Source organism: Caenorhabditis remanei, chromosome X (assembly GCF_010183535.1).
Source record: "Caenorhabditis remanei strain PX506 chromosome X, whole genome shotgun sequence".
Lineage (NCBI taxonomy): Eukaryota > Metazoa > Nematoda > Chromadorea > Rhabditida > Rhabditidae > Caenorhabditis > Caenorhabditis remanei.
The window spans coordinates 3,605,177-3,628,942 of record NC_071333.1 but is presented as its reverse complement, the minus strand read 5'-3'; the positions used below and the strand labels follow the sequence as shown (position 1 = coordinate 3,628,942).

At 39.0% G+C, this 23,766-nt stretch overlaps 9 protein-coding genes across 9 annotated transcripts; 6 read left to right on the top strand and 3 right to left on the bottom strand.

Annotated features, from left to right (window-relative positions):
• Positions 1 to 487: 487 nt before the first annotated feature.
• GCK72_022690 (uncharacterized protein) lies at positions 488 to 3,063 on the top strand (the record flags this gene model as incomplete). The annotated part of the gene is made up of 3 exons (XM_053734994.1): positions 488 to 544; positions 597 to 2,090; positions 2,170 to 3,063. The coding sequence occupies 3 exons, from the start codon at positions 488 to 490 to the stop codon at positions 3,061 to 3,063; spliced, it is 2,445 nt and encodes an 814-aa protein (XP_053578560.1).
• Positions 3,064 to 4,256: 1,193 nt separating this feature from the next.
• Positions 4,257 to 4,977, bottom strand: GCK72_022689 (uncharacterized protein; the record flags this gene model as incomplete). The annotated part of the gene is made up of 2 exons (XM_053734993.1): positions 4,257 to 4,452; positions 4,526 to 4,977. 2 exons carry the CDS (start codon positions 4,975 to 4,977, stop codon positions 4,257 to 4,259), a joined length of 648 nt encoding a protein of 215 aa, XP_053578559.1.
• Positions 4,978 to 5,807: 830 nt separating this feature from the next.
• GCK72_022688 (uncharacterized protein) lies at positions 5,808 to 6,155 on the top strand (the record flags this gene model as incomplete). Its single annotated transcript, XM_053734992.1, has 1 exon — positions 5,808 to 6,155. One exon carries the CDS (start codon positions 5,808 to 5,810, stop codon positions 6,153 to 6,155), a length of 348 nt encoding a protein of 115 aa, XP_053578558.1.
• A 121-nt stretch (positions 6,156 to 6,276) lies between these two features.
• GCK72_022687 (uncharacterized protein) lies at positions 6,277 to 6,743 on the top strand (the record flags this gene model as incomplete). The annotated part of the gene is made up of 2 exons (XM_053734991.1): positions 6,277 to 6,390; positions 6,441 to 6,743. 2 exons carry the CDS (start codon positions 6,277 to 6,279, stop codon positions 6,741 to 6,743), a joined length of 417 nt encoding a protein of 138 aa, XP_053578557.1.
• Positions 6,744 to 8,245: 1,502 nt separating this feature from the next.
• GCK72_022686 (uncharacterized protein) lies at positions 8,246 to 8,455 on the bottom strand (the record flags this gene model as incomplete). The annotated part of the gene is made up of 1 exon (XM_053734990.1): positions 8,246 to 8,455. One exon carries the CDS (start codon positions 8,453 to 8,455, stop codon positions 8,246 to 8,248), a length of 210 nt encoding a protein of 69 aa, XP_053578556.1.
• A 2,477-nt stretch (positions 8,456 to 10,932) lies between these two features.
• GCK72_022685 (uncharacterized protein) lies at positions 10,933 to 12,137 on the top strand (the record flags this gene model as incomplete). The annotated part of the gene is made up of 2 exons (XM_053734989.1): positions 10,933 to 10,970; positions 11,816 to 12,137. 2 exons carry the CDS (start codon positions 10,933 to 10,935, stop codon positions 12,135 to 12,137), a joined length of 360 nt encoding a protein of 119 aa, XP_053578555.1.
• Positions 12,138 to 12,777: 640 nt separating this feature from the next.
• GCK72_022684 (uncharacterized protein) lies at positions 12,778 to 13,008 on the top strand (the record flags this gene model as incomplete). Its single annotated transcript, XM_003091654.2, has 1 exon — positions 12,778 to 13,008. One exon carries the CDS (start codon positions 12,778 to 12,780, stop codon positions 13,006 to 13,008), a length of 231 nt encoding a protein of 76 aa, XP_003091702.2.
• A 4,446-nt stretch (positions 13,009 to 17,454) lies between these two features.
• GCK72_022683 (uncharacterized protein) lies at positions 17,455 to 18,569 on the top strand (the record flags this gene model as incomplete). Its single annotated transcript, XM_053734988.1, has 3 exons — positions 17,455 to 17,960; positions 18,004 to 18,233; positions 18,277 to 18,569. 3 exons carry the CDS (start codon positions 17,455 to 17,457, stop codon positions 18,567 to 18,569), a joined length of 1,029 nt encoding a protein of 342 aa, XP_053578554.1.
• Positions 18,570 to 18,700: 131 nt separating this feature from the next.
• Positions 18,701 to 20,712, bottom strand: GCK72_022682 (uncharacterized protein; the record flags this gene model as incomplete). Its single annotated transcript, XM_053734987.1, has 5 exons — positions 18,701 to 19,212; positions 19,256 to 19,442; positions 19,489 to 19,701; positions 19,975 to 20,142; positions 20,197 to 20,712. 5 exons carry the CDS (start codon positions 20,710 to 20,712, stop codon positions 18,701 to 18,703), a joined length of 1,596 nt encoding a protein of 531 aa, XP_053578553.1.
• Positions 20,713 to 23,766: the final 3,054 nt, after the last annotated feature.

Below are 23,766 nucleotides of genomic sequence, written 5' to 3'. Positions count from 1 at the left end.
GTAGGCTTTTGGCACAGTACCATGTTAGTGACTCACAAGTTCATTAAGACACGCGACCCAACCGCAACTTCTCTAAGCCGCCCAAAAGCTAATAGACACTTCCGGTGTGTATATTGAAATATTGAGTTTCAAGAAATAATACCTTCTCATTTCGCTGTCATTTCAAATAAAAATATCGATCGTTTTCCCCAGAAAACTGTTATTTTATGACCATTGTGGTTACTGCCGCGTATTTAGCTGGTCGATCTTATCATGTGCACAGTCATTCATCATTTCCCTCTCTCTCTCTCATATACGTCCTGTTTCTTTCTTCCCGTTCAATCTCCCGCTAAACTCATCTAGAGCCAAGCGTTCTTCCACGGGCGAGTCCTGTTTTATGACCCAAAAGACCCTTGTCAAGTCATTTGCTTCTTTCACACTACCCGTCTCGTTGCTGTACTCATTCTTTTTTCTCACTTACCAACACTCATCCTCTCATCTTTCAGAAATGTCATCATTAGCTAACGATTTTGAAAAGGTTCTTCGTGCATTTATTCCGAAAGAGGTAGGTCCCAGAAGTAAAAAAAAACCTTTTTTAAAAATTTATTATATTTCAGCTGATTCCGGCAACGTGGAAGTTTGACGAAAAGAAAAGACGTGTGGAAAACATCCAATCCCTCATGAAATGCGGTCAACTTGGGATAGTCAAGTCAGCCGAACAGCTAAATAGGGATATCGGCAGTTACATGGGTTTTCCGGGCAGCACTCAACATTTCGAAATAGACTCAGTGGTTGCACCGTCTCCTGATGATTACACAAGTTTGAAGAATACAATGTATATTTACAAAAGGGATTTGTTTTTGTTGTTCGATTTCAAAGATATTTCTTCACTGAGAGAATGCCAAAGAGAAGAGGTCGAATGGGTTCTGAATGATTGTTTGCAACAAATGGATTTTGGGAGTCACCATGAGATGATCGTGAAACCGGACATCAAAACAATCATTAAGGACGGCGAGGAGATACTGAAAAATGTGATGCCGTTTCTCGAATTATCGAAAGATTGTGAGAAAATTTATGAAGACTCTAAAAAACGGTTCTTGGAAACGTTACATGTTGATATTAGAGAGACCGTTTCGGATTGTTTGGAGGGCATAATCGTGGATCACTCAACCGAAAAGTATCATTTCGAGCTATTACTAATCATTAATTGGATCGGATTTATTATGAAGGGAATTGAGAATTTTGTTAAAAAGGAATCCATCAACTTGCCACCACTCAATTCAGCATCCCTGACAAAACCAATCATCCGACTCTTCTCCATTGACAAAAATCACTTTGTGATGGCTGACGAATTGCTCAAAACTTTGAAGAAATGTAATATGGATGTGTCTGGATTCGAGGAAGAAGTGTTCGGAATGAAGGAATTGTCTACATTCACTTTCAGAGAAGTTTCTCAGAAAGTCGATAAGGATGTTATGAAGAATCTGGAATTTGTGAAAATGGACGACTTTCGTTTGATTTTTGCACAGACGCCAATCCCGACATGCGATGGAGGGTACTGTAACCTTGCAGTGGATGTTCTCCGTGATGTTCTGATGGATATCATTGTCGCAAAGAAGGTGTTTCAGACAACTAAAGAGAAGAATTGGATTCATATCAAGAAGTTTTTCAAGTCAGTTGAAAAATACTTTGATCGGACCAGAGGAGTTTACTTCATTGATTTGAAGAATGTCAAAACAATCAAGGAGTTATGGGAAAACGAATACAACTCTCACTTGAAGCATTCCTTATCGAGCTCAAAACTGATGACGACTTCAAAAAAGAATCTAGCAGTGGATCTAGCAGTGGTGCAGTGCCAAATCAACAGTCTTGTCAGAAAAGTGCCAATGCTATTGGAATTCATTCATAAACAAGGAGCATGTGACAGGTTGAGTATCGTGGGATGTGAATTATGTGATGGGAAAACACTGACTGAGGATTCTGCTCAGCCCCAAGGATCTGAAAAAAGTGAAGATGCACTGCAGAAGAAAATGAAGCCTCAATCATCAAAAGATACACAGTCAGAACCTGAAAAATTGAATTCGGAAGAAGCAAAATCTGATGTGACTACCGTAATACCAACTGTTGAAGATAAGCCGTCTCAGAAAAAGAAGATGTCAAAGAAGACTAAACAGCCCAACCCATCTGAAGAAGAAAAAACCAGAACCGAAAGAATCGAATGCCTGTCCAAAATGCGAACGAGCTGGAAAGTTTACGCGAGAAGCCAATCAGAAGTTGAGAATTTCGAAGATTGAAGTGAAGCAACTGAAGAAGGATCTTATCAGAAATCAACTGGAAAACGAGGAAATCAAACAAAAAGTGATGGACAAGGATGAGAGAATTCGGATGTTGGAGAGACTTCTGGAAGAGAAGGATGACGTCATCAAGGAGCAGGAGGAAAAGATGAGAGAACAAGCGACAATAATTCAGGGGTTTCAGACAATTGAGAAGGAAGAGGATACTCAAACTGTATTCGATGAGAAAATTAAAAAGATCAAAAGTGCCCAATCCAACCTGCTTGCTATCAAAAAAACACTGGAAGTTGAAAATCCGGTATTTAAGTGTGCTGAAGTGATGCATCGATTCATCATGAACACCGAAAATGAGGAAACAAAACAAATGGCAAAAATGGAGATGAGAAGATTTGAAAAGGAGGCTACAGAATATACAGAAGCTGTGGAAGATCGACTTGCCATGATACAATGCAATCAGTTCGACGCAGCCGAAGAAATCCCAGAGCTCCCGGAGTTCCCTGTATTCTCGCAAAAATTTCGAAGCATTTATAAGAATATTATGAAGTCGAAACCGCCCGTAATCTGCCAACAACTCCTATCATCGTCAGAAAACGCTTCAGATGAGTTAGAAGATACCGAGTGTGTGATCTGTCTTAACAACATGAACCTGGAGGATGAGACTACAAAATGTGGCTATTGCAAGAGGAGATATCACAATGGATGTATTCAAGATTGGCTGAAAGTGAAGATGATTTGTCCAACTTGCGATTCAGGACTTTTGGATGAGGAGGAGTTCCCAGTGTTGGTCTAATAATTAACTGATGTTTTAATTGTTGATAAAATATAATTTTTTAAGGTTTAATGTCCAGTGAATGATTTTAAAAAATTGCCGATCGCTCTTTGGTATCCAATTGAAGCTTTTCAATAACATTTAGAAAAAAAAGTATTTTATGAATTTTACACTTTCGTATTACTCTTCGGAAAACACCATGTCAAAACTTGTCTGAAAACTGAAAGAAAATTATGCATCAGTCTAATAAGTTCAAAAATTTGGAAATTTTGTGAACGACTGGAATCCTCTAGCTCAAAATAAAACATTGGTTGCGTCTGAGGCAAGTCGAGAAGAACTCAGAATTCTTTGAGCACTGTATTAAAATGATGGATTTGAGAATTTCAAATCGATAGAATTATTTAAAAAAAAGTTAAACAGACAGTGGGCAAGCATTCAAGGCATTTTGAGCTTCTCAACAATCATGGTAGAAGACGTTCCTTGACGTCGATAATGGAAGTACGGTATTGAGAAGATGCAGTCATTAACTTTAAAGTTAAAACTATAACCTGAAACTTTGGGAAAACAAAAACAAACAATTAAGGGAACAGAAAACCAAATTCTTTAGTGCAACGACTTCTGTGAATGCGTCAGAGCTAACGCAAAGTTGTGTATCACAATTTATGCCTCACCATGTATCAACAATATTAAATTTGAGAATCATGATTTTGAGAAGAAAATGGTGAAATTGATTCACTCAAAAAACTTTGGTTTACTTTTACAAAAACTTTCAAGTTTATTGGGTAGAATAAAATAAGAGTAAAATCAACTATGGCCAATGCAGATTTTTAAATGAGCAGTGGATAGTAAATCACTTGCTTTCCTTTCTTGAAACGGCGATTGCGTGGACTTTCTCTTACAATAGGCCTACTGATCTTCTTCGAACTGGAAGTTTCCTCATAACCTTCCGAATGACTTGTTCCATCCGCTCCGGTGAAAAATAATTATTGAACTCTTGTGAAGATGATGTAGAAAGACCGGTAGAACTTGGAACATGTGTATTCTTGGCTGAAGTTGATTGAAATACAGTCTCAGTTTGACGTTTCCTTGGAGTTGATGCCATCGATTGAGAATATCGAATCCTGCGTTGTAGGTGGGGTTTCTGACGTCTTCAATATGCTCATCTCTCCAATGTATTCACAAATATGTTCTTCTTTCTACTGTTTCCGCTGTCTTCATTCCAAATCCTCGTATCGCATCCAAATAGAAACACCAAGAGTCATCTGCTGGTCTCGTTGGAGTTGACATCTCCAAGAGCATCCACACGCGTTGGAACATTCAATTACAGCTCTCTCATCGTAACTGTTGTGACCCTCCAAATCCGAAATTCCATTTTTGTCGTATTGTCGATTCTTTGGGTAATGAGGATGTCTTGGTGCATGCGAGGTTTGAAGAGTTCAACTGGAAATGAATAATTATTTTTCTCCAGCCATCGAAGACTTACCCTGTAGTTGCACCTCCTAATTTCTTCGGAATCCCCATCGTTTTTGATTCCTCACAGATTTTCTTCACGATTTGAGCATCCCAATAGTCGGCGAGGACCAGCACCTTTTCGACATTCTCATCAGTGAGCACTTTATGGACACCAACTGTGAGCTCAAGGAATCTTTGAAGGGATTTCTCCGCAACGTCGCCCACTTTGATCTCGTCTCGGCGAGACTCCTCAAATCTTCCAAAAAACATCGCGTTGAGCATTGTGGAGTGACGGGCGGTCCGCGTTGGAGTTGAAGTCCACGTAACAAATGTATGCTGGTGGGGTGGTCTTGTAGAATGCAACCTCCTCAATGTCTGAGTCTTGAGCAAGAATTGGTCGATGAGATGGTCCAGCTCCGGGCCTTGCATCCAATGGATAATCAAAACGTGATGGTCTCTTTCGACCATTAACCATAGTTGCATTTGCGTTTGGCGTTGAGACTTTGAACGAGGTCTAAAACTTGAATAATTAAACCCGGTGCAACTACGGGGTACTGTTATTTCAGAAGTTTTAAATGTAATACTGGTCAAAAGATTATGGACTTTGATTGTTTTCAGTTAAAATAGTCATACTTTGAGAGGGTTATCCCGATCGTCGTTTCAAATAGATTTTTTCAAACATACAGAACAAAGGTAGATCACCATTTTTGTGATTGGTAACTTTTTTATACGAGCACTTTCTTATTTTACTTGGCTTAATGGAGGTTACAATTGAGTGGTAAAAAGAAACCAATGATAAATGTGCCTCCATCAAATATCACATCCAGGACGCAGTAAAGTACATTTCATGTAAGATGTACACAGATCAACAGTTAACTCACCTTTCACACAGCAATCTTCAGTTGCTTAAAGAAATCAATAATAAGAGGGGGAAGGGTATTGGAATTCTAAAAGAATCAAAAGAGGACCAGCCATTCAGTAGGCAGTCTAAAAGGCAGAATGAGAATTGATGGTCGAGGATTCTATGAACACACTCAGACAGATGGTGTACGCAGTCACATTTCCCGCCATTTCCCAGGAGGGTACGCGCATTCTTAATGTGACTGCGTACACCATCTGTCTGAGTGTGTTCATAGAATCCTCGACCATCTATTCTTATTCTGCCTTTAGACTGCCTACTGGATGGCTGGTCCCCTCTTGATTCTTTTAGAATTCTAATTCCCAACACCCTCTATTATTGATTTATTCCCAACAACCAAAGATTGCTGTGTGAAAGGTGAGTTAACTGTAGATCTGTATACATCTTACATGGAATGAACTCCGACTGGCTCCGCAAAATTTGCGAAGTTTGTTCAGATGTCCGAAATGTGTTTCTGTCTGACGTTTTTTTGAGTTCTTCCAGAGTCAACTCCAATCGAAAAGTTGCGAAATCCGGAAAACGTCGTTCCGAGGAGAGCCAACCGTGCTGCTCATCATCTGTAAAGAAAGCGCCTCGAGGAAAGAAAAATGAGAAATCGAATGAACCCGATCTGAAAGATGAACTGGAGAAGGATATTGAAAGAGCTCAAAAACAAGAGGAAGAGATAAAGAAAGATGTGAAAATGGTTCTTGAGTTAGAAATGGGTGCGAAGAAGGGGAGGAAGAGAAACGAGAGTGTATGAGTCTCTGCGTCTCTATTGAATGGTCACTTCTAATGTATATCTTATCGGACTGTGCACTCTGTACAAAGGCTATGCGGTCCGGAATTTTTTCATGAGTATCATTATTATTCAAATAACCACTATGAAGGTTTTCTCTTGGCTCACTCTTTTTCTGCTTCTTCTGTCTTCGCCTGTCAACAGTCTTCCTTTTGTCGCTATTGCGTTGCAAGCGGGAGCCAGCGTATTTGTGAGAGAGGTAAGTGGCGCATATATTGTTTTAGTATACTAACCATGACGTTGCTGCAGCAAATTATTGACTTTCTCGTCGAAAAAGTCGGAAAACCTCTGCTGCTAGAAGTCAGAAACTTCGTCGACGAAATTATCGACGAAGCTCTTTTAAAAACGGACGCTTCGGAGGACAACGCAGCGGAGTCGACTAAAGAAATAGAGGAGGAACCAATCGAGAATGGAACGGAGGATGCTTGGGAGGATGTTGGGGAAGATGCTGGGGAGAACAACCCACCAGAAGACGACCAAACCGCACGTGTTCGTGGTGGAGGAAGAGGTGGATCGTGGGGGCGTGGTGGTCGCAGACATGACGGTTTTTAATTGATGTAAGATATTGCACATTCTTTCTTATGCAGCTGTAGTTAAAATCACAGATACAGTACTACTATTATTTTAGAATTTCTAATTTGATAAAGGATACCTCCTTTGACCGGTAACGCACCCGATGCCTCTAAGATGAAAGGAAGACAGTTCATCCATTTGTACAGGACGGGCCAGCGGCATACTCCGCGGCAGCCATGCTCTCTCTAAAAATCTTTTTTACAGAAGCAGACCATCTTCACCACCAAGAGACCCACACGTTTTTTTAAAATTTGTTTGTCTTTATATTTTATAAAAATACGCTCTACTACTTTATATATATATATACTTATATTTTTAATAAAAACATGAAAATTTTAATGAAATTTACTAAATAACATGCGCGCAGCTGAATTGCTTATCGAACAATTTTGATTCCGCATTAGAGCACTAAACTTGTTATGAAGCCTTTAAAATCTTGTGGGACCCATAAAATCCTTATGGGACCACTAGAAATACATGGGACCCTTAAATTCCCATAGGACAACTGAAATCACTTGGGACCATTGAAATAGAACAGAGCCAAAATATCTTATAAAAGTTTCAAGATCTTAATTTCGGCATTCTCCCCAAATGTGATCCATAGGCCCCCTAAAGTATTCTTGTAGTAAAGAACATTCGAAACAGACTCACTATATCTTGAACAACATCAAAGTTGAAAAGCACTGATATCCCAGAAAATATCAGACTTGCAAGATTCCGGGCCGGGCCGGGCCCTAGAAATTCTAATCCCGGCCCGGCCCGTTGCAAGTCTGGAAAATATATTCGAAAATATTGTTTCCAAAGCAAGTAGCTACGGACGACGAACCAACTGTGGAAGTTAATTCCATCTGAGACGGAGAAATTATCAACCCAGCAGATAGTCAGAATTGGGGAAGAACTGATTCAAGTAGGATATTTCACTCTTTAGAGGGTCATACAAAGTCGCACAAAGGTAAAATCATCGTGATGCCGAGCACTTCATCTCAAAACAAAGAAAAAGAGGGCAAATTCAAAACCACGTCCAACACAGTTGAGAAAGAGGGCAGTCAGCCAAAAATTGTTTGCCTCAGAAAAATAGAACGACTACGTCAACGATTTGAGCAAAAGATCTTTTAACAGGATACACTCAGTGGAAGTTAAACCAGTGTCTCCCAAAACCGGAAAAAAAGAATTCCAAAAGAACATTTGTATTGATAGGAGTTGAAAGATCATCATTCTGAACCAATAAGACAGTTCTAAAAAGCTTTCAAAATTTCGCACCCAGTGGGGCTCGAACCAGCATCTCTAAGAACCTAAAAACTGTTTCAAAAAACATTTTTATCGATAGGAGTTTTAAGATCACCATTCTCAACCATTAAAACACGTGCAAAAAAAATTTGTACTCTGTGGGTTCCGAACCAGTATCCCTTAGAAACCAAAATCTTCTCAAATACAAAAGGGTTTTTTCCTCCTCCTTTATCGCCACCAAATCCCTTTTTTCTTTATTCGTTATTTGCTCTCTCCTCCATCGCGCCTCCTTCTGTCAAGAATTGACTTGTTCCACCAATTGTCTTGTTTGACGGAGCCGGCCCCTGGGCTCCGAAATAACGGGGCCGGCCCCTTGGAAGCGATCGTCCATCCCATAACCATTCCCAGTCGAATTCCTCTGGCCAGACCATCACAATTCCTCCAGCTGAAGCTTTGTTCGCCATATGTGGGGTTCGATCCTCCGATCCTCCGTTCGGTGGCCGGCAGCCTAACCAGTTGAGCTATGCCGGCCACATTCATATCGAGAGTCGAAGGCGTATTTGAATGTCGGCAAAAAATTTTTCAAAATTTTTTTTTCAAAATTTTTTTTTCAAATTTTTTTTTCAAATTTTTTTTTCAAATTTTTTTTTTCAAATTTTTTTTCAAATTTTTTTTTCAAAACTTTTTCGAAATTTTTTTTCAAAATTTTTTTTCAAATTTTTTCTCAAAATTTTTTTCAAATTTTTTTGAAATTTTTTTTTGACATTTTTTTAAAAAATATTAAAAAAATAAAAAACAAAAAATATGTTACCAGTCCCCTATGACGTCATCATAGAAAAATATTCCCAATAATTGACTTTTCACCACAGGAAAGAGCAGCGAATGCACGTAGAGGTCAACGAGAGAAATATGAACACACTCAGCTTCACGCTCCACTCCACTGTCGGCTCCACGCCCAGCTCCGGCTACTCCAACTTCCCGTCCATCTGCCCTCGTCGTTCGGCTCCAGGTCCATCAGTTCCGCCTGCATCCCCTGCTCCACCAGAGCACGACAAATTTCTATGGGCGATCAGGAGGCGATGATTGCACTCATCTGACAATCTATGCATCCCACACAAGCAGCTGCCAAACAGCTAAGGGTAAATTCTTTCTTTTTGAGTCAAAACTAACATTACAATTTAATTATTTAGGACAAAACAACAAATGGAGGACAGGGATTGACTTCTGATGCACCAGCCCCCAAAAAGCTACGAATGACTGCAGTACAGCAACAGTCGAAAAAAGACAGAGGAGGCAAGAAATGAATGTTTTAAATTTAAATTTTCGATTGAATCGCTGTTCCAATTATCGTTTTTTTTCTAAATATATAAGTTGCGTTGTAAAAAAATATTTTTATAGTTTATTTCAGATCGAAACTTTTTGGGATACACCATCGGTTTCAATCATCTATTAAAAAAACATATTTTTCCTACAAAATTGCTAGTACCAACGCTGGTCTACATCTACACACATTCTTCACCCACTAGATGTCTCCGGCATAATCCACTCGGCTTTCTTGCTCTAATTTTCGATATTTTCTGGCTGTAAAACAAAGAAAGAATGCAGAAATGTGTTTGATTATGTGTGGAAAACACTTTGTATCCAGTTTGTGAGAGGTATGTTCGTTTTATAGCCAGAAAATATCGAAAATTAGGAAAAAAAAGGGAATCAAAAATTTTTGAGTGAAAAAAATTTAAAAAAATTTTTTTCCTAAAATGTAATTTTTTGATGTTTATTTGTGAAAATGCTCAAGACACATCTTTTGGTACATGTTTCGACTAATTTGGAGCATTTTTTGATGAGTTATGATGATTTTTCCGAGGGCGCCACTTTTGTCTTCTGGAGCTGTGGGAAAAAAAGGGAAAGGTAGACGACTCCCGATAACTTAGAAGAGTCTTGAGGTTTACTTGTTAGATAAAATGTATTTATTTGTTGTTTTATATTACAAGGCAAGAATTGGTGCTCTGTGTGCTGAAAGTAAACAATGCGAGTTATACTTTGAGGCGGAATATAGGGGGATATTCTTGTGTGACTAATAAGAATGGGGTTAATTATAGGCCTTGTTGGGGTTAATCCACTAGAGTTATTTAGCTGCTTGCTTTGAAAAAGCTTTGCGAAGTGTCGATTGCCAGTTCTTCTTCTCCGTTATCCGCCTTGTGGCGTGGAGACGCGTCATCCCTGGAAAAAACATTAAACTGGCATCTTTTCTACTGATAATGTGTTTTCCTATCCCACTACCACTGTACCTCTCGTACGTTGGAAAAAGGTGAACACTTTTGCGTTTACTATTCACCAATTTGGAGTTCCGTGTGAAAAACCTTAACCATATGAAAAGTTTGAAAGCTCATAACTCGGCTCACAGAGACATTTAGCAGATTTTGACTGCAGAAATGGAATCTGCGTAGTCGAATGTACCTATGTCCAAATTTATAAGTCGTTTGAAAGTGGCGTCTCGTAGCCTGCGTCAACCGACTGGTCCATCTCTAGTCAGCGGAATTCCTGGCCTTTTTGAAATTTTCCATCTTTCAGAGTGTGTCATGGTTATTCTGATTGTCCCATCAAATAGACTTTTAATGAATTATAAAGATCAACGGTAGAGCTTCATTTTTGTAGTTGATAACTTTTTTGTGTGAGCACTCCCTAGAGTGTTGTGGTCATTTTAAGACGACAACTCGAAAATTGCACTATTTTACATTGAAGTTGGTCGATTTGAGGGAGAAATTATGTACTTAAGACAATCAGAATTCTTTTTGAAACGTGGACGATTTTTTTTAATTTTTCCTATATGTCCAAGTGGAATCTTGCCGCCAATTCCAATTTCTTCGGAATCCCCATCGTTTTCGATTCCATTACAAACGCCTCGCAGATTTTCTTTACGATTTGAGCATCCCAATAGTCGGCAATGACCAGGACTCCTTCGACATTCTCATCTGTGACAAGGTATAAATTTTAATTTCAGATTTTTTTTCCTACCAGTGAGCACTTTATGGACACCAACTGTGAGCTCCAGGAAACATTGAAGGGATTCTTCGGTGACGTCGTCCACTTTGGTCTAGTCTCGGCGGGACTCCTCGAATCTTCCAAAAAACATCGCGTTGAGCGTTGTGGAGTGACGGGCGAGGTTCTGGAAAAGAAAAAAAAATAGGTGAAACTAATGGGTATAAAATTTTTGTACTCTTTTGTCCACATAGAATCTCCTGCCATCAGCTACAAGGACCAAATCGGAGAGGTTGTGGTGTACGCAGTCACATTTCCCGCCATTTCCCAGGAGGGTACGCGCATTCCTAATGTGACTGCGTACACCATCTGTCTGAGTGTGTCCTTAGAATCCTCGACCATCTATTCTCATTCTGCCTCCTAGACTGCCTACCGGAATGGTTAGTCGCCCCCTTGTATTCTGATTCTCTGAGAATTATTGATCCCCCTCTCTTTTTATTCTATTTTCCTGTCTATTGTAAACGTAAGTCACGATCCGGTGTTTTGGTTTTAAGGCGTATGTAGGTTTCGAACAGCTAAAGCTGATTTGTGGAGACTTTCCTTTTCAAGTCTTTTCCCTGCGTTTGAGATTTGAAAAAAGTTTTGAATTTAGTATTAGGCGTGTTTTAGAGCATTTTTTGTGTTGACAACTTTAGAAAAATCCTTTCAATCAAAAAAATATTTTTGAAAAAAATTTACAGTTCTTCGCACACCCCCAACAATATTTTCATAGGATAAAAAATATTATTTATTGCAGTTTGATTGCCTCTTGAAACCTCAAGTCGTTGCTCCAACAAGAATTGTTTCAGAGACGGATCGAACACCGACAAAGGACCGGTTCAACTTTTGGAGTTTCCATCTCAGTCGTCTATAAACAGCTTTACTTCTCTTTCATCATCCATCGTTTCCAGTCTGTCTCCAATGACTGTCGAACAAGCAATCAGTCTTTTGACTAAACCAATCCCTGTTAACATCAATGTGAAAAAAGAAATCAAGGAGTGGCTCGCATCGAACAGATTCACCAACAAATTTTTCGCCAGTAACATTTTGAATATCAAAGGGAATCACTTGACAAATATATTTGCTCAACCGAGAGATTTTATACTCGAATCTCGTATTCTTTTTTATTGATTTACTTTATTCTTGTTATTCTCACATTGGTCCCCCATCCATTTTGCTCTTTTTTGTATTGTCTAACGTCCCTGCACCATCATCTTTCTCTACGCTATTTAGATATGACGACATCTGTTGCGTTAGTGTCCAGGCTATGTACACATAGCGCGGACAGTAATGCAACAGAAGTAACACCTTTTTGTCATGGACAGATTCTGGGTCTCCAGATCTGTCCGTGCTCTCTCACACCCAACACCCACATCACCCCACACATTCCTCATCGCTCTGTCTGACCCTACTGTCAAACTCCGCCCCCAACAGACAGAGCCTCCATTCCCTTCCCTCCATCATTCATTCTTTATGAGACCGTCGAGTCAAGACGCTCTGCTCCCTTTTTCTCCCCCTTTATTTATCTTCCTTATTTTTTATAATGTTCTCTATTGTTTTATCCTCTCACTTGTTATATCTTTTCTTTATTGTTAACTATTGTTATTTATATTCATAAACGGTTTAATTACCCAAGTTTGAGGTTCTAACTTATGAACCAGTCAGTTGCGTACATGAACACCAAAAAGGTTACATCGGAAATCAAAAAGTGGTTAGAACTCGAACTACATGCAAATGGTTTTCCACGAATATTGTAAGACGAGCGAAAAGAATGTTGGTAATAAATCTGAATTATCCAAAGGAGTGGAAAGAATTGACAAAGGAGGTTTATGTGAGATTGTATAATTGGATGAGGATGTCGGTGGAGGAGAGACAGGATATTATGAGATTCTATTGGGCTGAATATGTGGAAGAGGAGGAATCGAAGGACGAAGTGTCGAAATCGCTTGATAACATACTCAAAGAGTTGAGAAGACAATTCTCCAAATGCAATAAGCAGTAACTTCAATTGTTAAACTAAATCATTGTTTTATTTGTTTAGCCCGTTTTAAACTTTCGGCCAAATTGTTTCATTTCTTTTTTCCGTTTCATTCTAAACTTGAATCTTATTTTGCGACTCAAAGAATACTTGAAAACCTATTTTGTTTTAACCAATTCGTAGAGGAGAGGATTCACATCATTGTCCAGAATCTCGGCAGAAATCAGACGGTCCTCGTCAGCAGCTGTTCTAAAAAGAGAGAAAAAAAATGGCGAAATGTGACTTCTAGACTTACCGTGATTTGGAGCCTGGCTTCATTATGAGAAGCATGTGGACATGGGGAAGTCCTCTTTTTTGAAATTCGATATATATATATATATATATATATATATATATATATATACCAGCCTGTCTCCCCCCGCCTTCGGCGGTTGAGCCGGCTGGTCTCTCTTCATTCACGTAGTCATTGACTTTTGAATGTCCCCGCATGGCCGAGTGGTCTAAAGCGGCTGTCGCTGTCCAAAGCACGCCAGTTCGGTTTTGCCCACTGGCTCAGTTTCTCTTCTCTTTCCAAAACCGCTGCGGACAGTGCCTCAGACAAACAGACAAACACCACTTGTCTTTTATATATAAGAATGATATATATATATATATATATATATATATATATATATATATATATAAGCCATGACCTCTCCTAGACCGTTTCTCTCACAGTTCGTTCGCAAACGATCCGTTACGGATGCTCCAGACGATCGCGCACTGTCCATATCGGTACCGAAAAAAATACTCGTTATGGATTCATAACCGACCCGTTTGCGAACGTCGTATACGGGTCCATACGCGATCTGTTCATTCCTGGTTGCTTTCCTTGGCCTCCCTTTCAATTTTTCTCTGTTTTCAAGGCAAATTTTTTTTTGAAGCCAAAGTCCTGATGGGGTCACCTCCGTTCTTTTACGCATGTTCGGCTTTTGAAGCTCTGAAAATTTATTTTTCTCATTTCTATCTAGAGATAAATCGCTTCCTTACCAAGAAACTGCTCAAAAGTAGATTGTTTCTGCATTCTTTATCGAAAAATGTTGAACCTACGGCAATATTCGAAATAAAAATAAAAACCGAACTGGCCGCAAGAGGAAAAGTTAGTCCAGTCATATTCAAAAAATGTAGTGGAACTCCCCGAATCTTCAGAGAGCGCCGCTTCGATTTTGAAGTTATCTCAGTCACGTCAGATACTTCTTATTTACAAAGTATGGGGAGATTTTAGGGTGTACAGGGTCATTCCATGTAAATGCGGGTCATTCCCATGTAAATTTTTTGTTTCTCACATAAAAAAATGATCTTATTGTTCTGTTTATGACATTTTTCTTTGATTTGCTTCAGTTTAAATTATCAAAAAGGAAACAACATAAATTTTCAACACTATCGTAAAGAGGTAAATTTTCGCTGCGGCAGTACAATTTTGAAAGTGCAACGACTCCCTAATTATAACCTCTTTAAATTGTGGATTGTTACCATAATTGTTCATTTAACTCAATTTGAATGAGCCGGTAATCTTGCTTTTATCTTTCTGATTAAAAGTTCATGTTGCTTTTTTTTGCGAATTCAAAATGAAGCTAATATATGAAAAATATTAATAAAAAACAATACGACCGATTCCGAGTTAGTGCGTAGCTGAGTGCATTTGACTCCAGCTGGTAAAGTTTTTGGGGATAAATTTAAAGACTACAATCTTCTTATCAAATCAAGTTTATTTGTTTGTTATTACTTTAATATTAACATAGGCCAACAAATTTGAAAGAAAACAATAACAGAGTTTAAATCATTACGAATGAAACACAAGAATAAGATGTTTCTCAACGAATTCTTTAATTTTCTCATAAGATATTCTTCACAGAGACGTGATGCATTTTTGGCTTCATACATATCATCCAACACAAGGATTCCTTCAACGTTACTGTCTGAAAAGATCATAGAAACCAATGTTGAATTGCTTTGATCATAAACATACTTGTTAAAATTGGTTTCAAGTAGAGAAGTTTTAGAAAATAGTGGAAGTCTTCTGCGTTGACATCATCCAGTGTAATTTTTGATTTCTTAAATTCTTCGAACTCTACGAAAAACATAAATTTGAAGTAAGACAATTGAAAGGCGAGGAACTCAAAACTAGGATTGGAAATTTAAAAATAAAACAGTTTGCTTTCTTCAAAAAACTTACCGTTTTGGAAACGAAGAATTTTGCGTCTTCGACAATCAGAGTCACATCTGAAATAATCTTTGTCGTTTCATTAAAATTATTTATTGGTGCATGCGAGGTTTGAAGAGTTCGTGGAACTGGAAATGAATAATTATTTTTGTTCAGTCATCGAAGACTTACCCTGTAGTTGCACCGACAAGTCTCTGCTGTTTCGCATGCTCCCAAATTGTTTGGGTCGGAGTAATTCGTTCGACTGGAGAAGAGCCTACAAATCGTCGGAGCCTTTTTGCATTGAAGGTAGGCATCGCTGTGTACGACGTTGACGATAGAGTACTGTAATGTTTTAAGTTTTAAGTAGACTACTGGTCAAAAGGTTATGGACTTTGATTGCTTTCAGTTAACATTGTCTGGCTTTGAGAGTATGCCAGGGTAATACTGATTGTCTTATCATATAGATTTTTTATGAATCATACAGAACATAGGTAGAGCATCCTTTTTGTGGTTCAAAACTTTTTTGTACAAGCATTTTCTCATTTTATTTGGTTCGATGAAGGTTCCCGTTGAGTTAGGAAAAGAAACCAATGATAAATGTGCCTCCTCCAAATAGCACATGTAGGAGGCATTAAAGTACATTTAATGTAAGACACAGATCTACAGTTAACTCACTTTTTACACGGCAATCTTAGGTTGTTGGGAATAAATCAATAATAAGAGGGGGTAGGGTATTGGAATTCTAAAAAAAATCAAGAGGGGACCAGCCATTCAGTAGGCAGTCTAGAGAATGAGAATAGATGGTCGAGGATTCTAAGGACACACTCAGACAGATGGTGTACGCAGTCACATTAGGAATGCGCGTACCCTCCTGGGAAATGGCGGCAAATGTGACTGCGTACACCATCTGTCTGAGTGTGTCCTTAGAATCTTCCACCATCTATTTTCATTCTTCCTTCTAGACTGCCTACTGAATGGCTGGTCCCCTATTGATTTTTTTAGAATTCTAATACCTTCCCCCCTCTTCTTATTGATTTCTTCCCGACAACCGAAAGTTGCTGTGTGAAAGGTGAGTTAACTGTAGATCCTCTGTAGTTTCCATCAATTTTTGTGTTTCTCGATAATAGTTTTTTCTAATCCATAATCATAGTTTTATTTTTAGCAATCATAAAGAACTTCCACCATTGGATTTTAAACTGCCCGTCATTCCCATTCGCTCTGATGGGAAATTGCTCGTCGTTCTTTGTCGATCATGTGGGTAAGCCAAGAATCCGAAAGAAAAATGTACACACACCAAGGTTTCCAAACGTTTCTTGACTGGTGTTTGGTGTACGGACGAGTTTAATTTAATTTGTTTAGTTTAATTAGTTTAATTTTAGTTTAATTTGGCCATCTCGGAAGGATACAAAATGCTCCGATATCATGAAATCTGGCACTGGGATGAGTGGTTCCGTGGTGGATTCTTTGCACGCTTCATGGAATCATTGTTAAAAATGAAACACGAAGCGTCCGGTCAACCTGATAACGTGGTCACAGAAGAGGAAATCGACAAATATATCGAAGAAATTTTCCAAAACAAAGGAATCAAGCTGGATATCGACAGCATCAAGAAGAATCCTGCTCTCCGAAGCCTTGCCAAGCTATTTCTCAATAATATATGAGGGGAAGCTGGCACAAAACCCATGTAAAAGCGAGACCGACTTGTTCCCCATTGAGAAAGCCGTGGATGCTGTGAAATACATGTGTGAACCAGGAATGGAGCCCCAATGCTTTGAAGAATGGAAGGACACTCATATACTCGTTTCTTGAAAACCGGTCCAAGATGCTGTCGAAACCGCAAAATTCACCAACACCGTATACGGAGCACTCACCACGTCAGCGGCCAGAGTCAAATTGTACAAAGTCAGACTGGAGTAATTTGATTTACTGTGGTAAGTATTTTGGATTTTTTGTAGTAATTTCAATTTACTTATTTTCCAGACACAGACTCGATAATTTTCCGACGGAGAAGTATTCGATCAGAGGCCGTATCCATGAACGTTTTCCGTGTGGAAAATGAGCTCGGAAAATCGTTTTCTGAGAAAATCCGTATCCATGAAACTTTTTGGGAAAATGGAAAACCGTTTTCCGCCGGAAAAAGATTTACCCACCTAAAACGTCGGAAAATAGTCATTTTCCAAGAAAATGGCTGCGAATGAGAGCCTTTATTTTAGTTTTTTGACATTTTATTTTTGTTTTTTTTTGTAGATTTTAGTTCAATTACATTTATATTTCTTTGAGAATAGATGGACTTGGATGATATGGACTTTTATGGAGATGATGAAGTTTGGCAGGAACGAGTGCCAAGGGTTTTCAGAGATCGTTCATGTCCATTCGAAATGCTGACCGATGAAAACTTTCGGAAGCGGTACAGATTCACTCGTTATGGATTTTTTGAAGTGTTAAAGTTTATCGAAAGTGACCTGTTGAGCTCGGGACGATCGTTTGCTCTTCTTCCAGCTCAGAGATTGGCCCTGACACTGCAAGTTTTGGCATCTAATTCATTTCAAATTTCGGCTGGAGACACAGCTGGATGTGCTCAATCTACCGTATCTCGAACTATCCAGAATGTTTGTGAATCCATTGGGAAACAGATTAACCACTTCATTGTTTGGCCGAGCTCCGAAAGTATGCAGAAAAACCAGAGATTATTCAAAATGCTGACAAATATTCCTGGAATATGTGGAGCCGTCGATGGAACTCATGTCAGAATTCCCGCTCCGTCAGAAAATGAGCACTTATATGTCAACAGGTAAGAGTAATGAAACAGAATTTGTGAAACTTGGTCTTTACAGAAAATCATACCACTCAATTAATGTGGGAGTCGCGTGTGACTACAATCTTAGGTTCATATGGCTTTCGGCTAAATATGGTGGATCCGCACATGACTCGAGGGTTTTCCGGGAGTCCGCACTTCACAATTTGCTGAATTCGGGGCGTTCGACTGGAATTCTTCTAGCAGATTCAGCGTATAGAGCCGAAAAGTTTATTCTAAAACCCATTTTGAACCCATCCTCGATTGCTGGTAAATTCTAAGAGTTGTGCTTAGCAAATCTTTCTAATTACAGAAAAAAGTTATACAGATGCTGTATGCAAAGGTCGAGTCAAGATCGAGAATGCAATTGGCTGTTTAAAAAGACAATTTCACTGTTTGCACTCTGAATTGAGGTATTCGCCCAAGAAAGCAGCTCTCCTCATTACCGCATGTGTCTGTCTTCGAAATGCTGCAATTGATCTCAACGAAGACGCGTTCGAAGACGATATCCCAGATGATGATGTAGAATGTGAGATGGATGATTCTGCCCCTACCGCCCCAGGAGCAGCAACCATGAACCACGTGCTTCTGAAATATTTTTCCTAGACGTTTTGTATTGTAACTGATTTTCAGTGTGGTTAATAAAAAAGATTTTTTATCGTCAACATAAAAACCAAACAAATATAAAAACAACTAACAGAAAACATCAAATATAAACCAACATAAATTCGAGATTATCATTCATCATTGCCAGCTGCTTCAAAATCCTTTCCGTTGAAATCGACTTCGCGAACGATGATATCCTCTTCTCTGACAATCAACCCTCTGATACTTACTTCTTCCAAAGCAAGAGTGCGTTGTAGCTGAGCAGTTTGGTACTGAACTTCCCAGAGTTTTAGATCTCGTTGTTCCTTATCAAGAAGAATACGCTTTTTTGTTCGTATGTAGTCTATTTTCTCTTCTTGTAGTTCTAATTGACTATCAAACACGGTTCTTCTTTTCAAATCGAAATCATTAGCTTGCTTCCCTCTCTTTCGTGGAGTAGCTTGTACCACTTCTCTAAAGCTTGTAGACTTGAACGCCATTTCTTCGACTTGAACTTCATCTTCTTTTTCCTTCGTATCACTTCTCTTTAAAACCATTTTATCATCAATTTCGTTATAATCCATATCTTCTTCGTCTCCATTGTTACCATGAGATGTCTTTTCATCAACAGTACTGAACATTTCCAGCCCCGGCTCTTCACTCGCTGAAAATTGGATATCATATTTAATTTTTCTCAAAATTCTTACATTCACGTCCTCCTTCGAATCCATCCAATGCGTGAGATCCAGCGACATGGTCGTAGAGTTTTTGTCTGGCGACGTCAAGTTTCGCTGATTTTTTCGCTAATCCGCCTCCTGTTTTTCCTCTCTCCACTTTCTCCGCAGACAATCGACTTTTCACCATCGTCAAATCGCCTTTAATTCTGCTGTAGATCTGTAAAATACCAGTTCTGAATAACCATTTATACACCCATAATTACTTGATGTGTTGTCCGATCACATCCAATCCCTTCCAGTTCTTCCTGCCATTCCGATAACAACTTCTGCCTTTCGTTGACTCCCTTTTTACATCCACCTAGAACTCTCTGATACCATCTTTTCTCGTCTCTAATGAACAAATCAACAAGAAGCATTGCCGCAGCCTCTGGCATTCCAGAACACTTCTCTTTCCTTTCTTTCTTATCATTCATTGCCTGGAATTAGTTCACGAAAATTGCGATTATAACACAGTAAAAATAGTTAATAACAATATAATTTGAAAATTATAAGTAAAAAACAAAAATAAAAGTAGAAAAATGAAAAGACTTAAAACATTTAATTTATTTTCTTTTTCTCATTTTCTGCGGAAAATATTTTCCGTGCGGAAAATAACTCGCGAATACGGAAAACGGTTTTCCCGGAAAATGGTTTTCCGGCTCATTTTCTCGGGAAATATTTTCTTTGGAAAATGCGTTTTCCCGGAAAACGTTCATGGATACGGCCACAGTGCGACGTCCACGTATTGAAGACTTGGAGCGGGATGACGAGCGACCACGAATTGGAGACTTGGAGCGAGAGATCGAGCGAGTGCGACGTTTGTTTTCTTTGGCATACTCCGATTTGTCTTCTTTCAGACGAATGTAAGCGGTTTCTCCCTGGAAATGATTCGTATTAGGTTACGAATATTTGTTATTTTGTGAATACCCTACCTTATGAGATCTGAATTTGGTATCATCATACTTGCGGATGGCGTACTCCAGGTCCTCATATCTCTCAAACTCTACAACACCCTCTTCATTGTGCACATTGGCATAGCAAATTTCGCCGGCTTGCTTCAAGTGATCCTTGATGTCTTGCCACGATCCACTTCTTGGAAGGCCTTCGACAATCAGACGGTAGTTGCTACGTTTCGGAGGACCACCATTGCGTCCAAAACGGGATCCATTGTCTCTGGTAGGTCTTCCACCTGGACCACGAGGACCCTGGCCACGTGGGAACTCGACACGAAGACGTTTTCCATCAAACTCATACCCGTCACGGGCACGAACGGCTTCTTTGGCATCGCGGCGATCATCGAATTGGATAAAAGCAAATGCAGGCGAATCTCTTGACCGAGACTTGATATCGATGTTCCGGATTTCTCCATACTTGTGAAAGATATCTTCTATTTCCTTTTCACGAACATCCGATGGCAAGTTGCCGACGTACACTGTCATGTCCGACATGACAGTACTCTGAAATAAAAGAACAGTTAAGAGGGTAGTTATTAAGAGAAAAAAGATGAGACGAGAAATTAGAGAAGAACAACGGGGGAAAGGAAAACAAGAGAAGAGGAAAAAACGACCATATCAATGAGAGAGGGTGGGATGACTGAATACTACTTACTCATCCGCCTATCGAAGACCAAGAACGCAGCCACGCAGGTTGAGAAGTGCTTGCGCAGCCCATCTGTCATTCCGTAGAGCGCGCTTACCGTCACACAGGTAGAGAGCGCGCACCACAATAAATCTGTAGAGAGAGAGAGAGAGAGAGAGAGAGAGCGCCCGAAAAATTATTCCCAAAGCGCAAATAGGGGTGAGAGAACAGAGTAGGTGAAGGGTCAGTGATGGAAATTGAGGAAGAACGGTTAAGGGAAGAGACGGGAATAACAAATAATTAACAAATAAATGGCGAACAAACAAAATATTATATTCCCTGAGTTCCAGCTGGGAGAAGAAAGTAAAGGGTTAAAATTGAAGATAAGGTGATGATAAAGGCATTAACAGTCAAATATAGAACGAAGACAATGATGAAAATGTTCATTTTTAGTTTTATACTAGCCATTATGACCGCGTAAAGACTTTGTGGCCAGATTGGATTTTTTATTTTTACATTTTTCTCAGAGAATATATTTAAAACTGAAAATCGCACTACGTACCACACATGGCCCTGACATGGAATGTACTCCGACTGTTCCCCCACAACTTGCGAGTTTATTGGCTCACTTGATAGATTCTGCAAAAAAAAATTTTTTCATTAATTTTTTTGTCCACAATGCAGCATGGAGAGCAAATAGGAAATACATGTAATAAATACATAATGTCTTCAGCTACAAAAAACTAAAATTTAAACTAAAATAATTATTTCGAAAATGTTTGAATTTCTCCAAAAACTGAAGGCCTCCAAAAAAAAACTTTTTTTTAAACCATGAAGGTGTGAGTTTTCAAACCCACAAAATTATGGAAAAAAAAAGAAGTTTTGGTGTGAGTGGGGGTCGAACCCACAACCCTCGGAACCATAGAAAAAAAAAACAAAAAAAGTTTTGGTATAGGTGGGGATCGAACCCACAACCCTCGGAACCAGAGAAAAAAAAACAAAAAAAGTTTTGGTGTGGGTGGGGATCGAATCCACAACCCTCGGAACCATAGAAAACAAAACAAAAAAAGTTTTGGTGTGAGTGGGGGTCGAACCCACAACCCTCGAAACCTTAGAAAAAAAAACAAAAAAAAGTTTTGGTGTGGGTGGGGGTCGAACCCACAACCCTCGGAACCACAGGCCGGCGAGGACGCGCCTCCACCGATTTTGCTGCCATTCATATACGCCCTCAAGCTCTCTCTCCTTCGTGGCCTCCGTGGCCTAGCCGGTAAAGCAGCGACCTGTCGTGCCGAGTGACCAAAGTTCGATTCCTCATGGATGGAAAAGTTTCTCTGGCGCTGGAGGAGGATACAGAGATTCTTTCACCACCTTAACACGACGGATGTGAAGAACGAACGGAAGAGACGCAGCCTGGAGACGGTACTCCCTGTGACGCGAGAGTGTGCCTCCATTGTGGGGACGAAGACTGGAAGAAAAAAAAATACTGTAATATGGAATTAATAGTGAAATAAATAAATAAATGAAATGATTAAAAAAAAAAAATCAACAAATTTTCAAGAATTGTAGTTCTTTTCGATTACCTAAAAAAATGCTTTTGTAGTCACGAATGTCCATAAGTGTCAGAGGTGCCTCCAGAGCTCTTAAACTTTTCGAATGGTTGAGCTTTTTCACATGGGATTCTAAATTCGCAAATAGTATAAGCAAGTTATCTTTTATTGAACGTACGATCACAGGTTAACCGCTGTGTAACAGAAATGGAACCGCGGCCGATTTGTAATTTCATGTGAAAAAGCTCAATCATTCGAAAAGTTTGAGAGTTCATAACTTGGCTCGTAGAGACATTTAGCAGATTTTCACTGCAGAAATAAACTCCACGTAGTCGAAAATACCTATGACCAAATTTATAGATCGTTTGAAGCGGCGTCTCCAAAGACTTCCCTTGTAAGACTTTTTTGTGTTGTTTCATTTTTCAATATTATTTTATTTTTTCTCACTATTAACTCCAAATTACAACCACAGTGCTTTCATAATCCTACTTTGGTTTTAAGCTCACTGGGGAGACACGTCTCCATGCTTCGTCTCTTCCCCTTGTTCGTCACATCCGTCGTGTTCTAGAAATTCTCAAATTGCAGATCGTATTTGCATTGTCCGCAGAAAGTTCCATTATGAAAGAAAATTTTTATCGTTAGATTTTTGATACTTGGTTTAAATTTTGGAAACTCTGGCGCTGAAGGAGAATGGAGAGATGCCCTCAACACCTTAACATGACGGATTTGACAAACTTTCGAAAATTTCAAACCACTCTAAAAAAATTTAACGGGATTGTTTATTTTTTTTCCTGTTAAGGGTAAAAAATGCAAAATATGTACATTATTGTTGTGCAAAAAAATTAGGGAGGTACCCCCCATTTACGAGAGAAATTTCGATTTGAATGCTTTTTTTCAATATACAAAAAGGGCCTGTAAGATAAAAGATCAGATGTCTAACAGGACACTTATTTTTTGGAAAATAGTCAGGAATATGTATTTTCATTCTGTGCAGTTTTCTATTTAAATATTATCGCCCCGTCCTGTCAACTTTCCTTCTCACCAAATGTCTTCAAAGATCTTTAATTTTCACTATGTTGAAATTTCAAACACTCACAACTTCTTCAAAACTGTGAGAAAAGAGTTGAAACTAAAAGAACATGCTTTTAAACGTGTTTTCGGTTAAAAAATGTTGTTTTGGGCAAGAAATTTTTTTTTCCGATTTTTCATAAGGGGGAACCACATGAAATTTCGGCTAGAAATGAAAAAAAAAAAGTTTTCTTAAAACAACACAAAACTGTTTCCTGTTGCTTGGAAACCTGGATTACCTTCAAAAAATTGTTTTAATTGTCCCATTTGTTTTTAAACAAAAATATGTTTTAAAACTAGTTCTCCAAG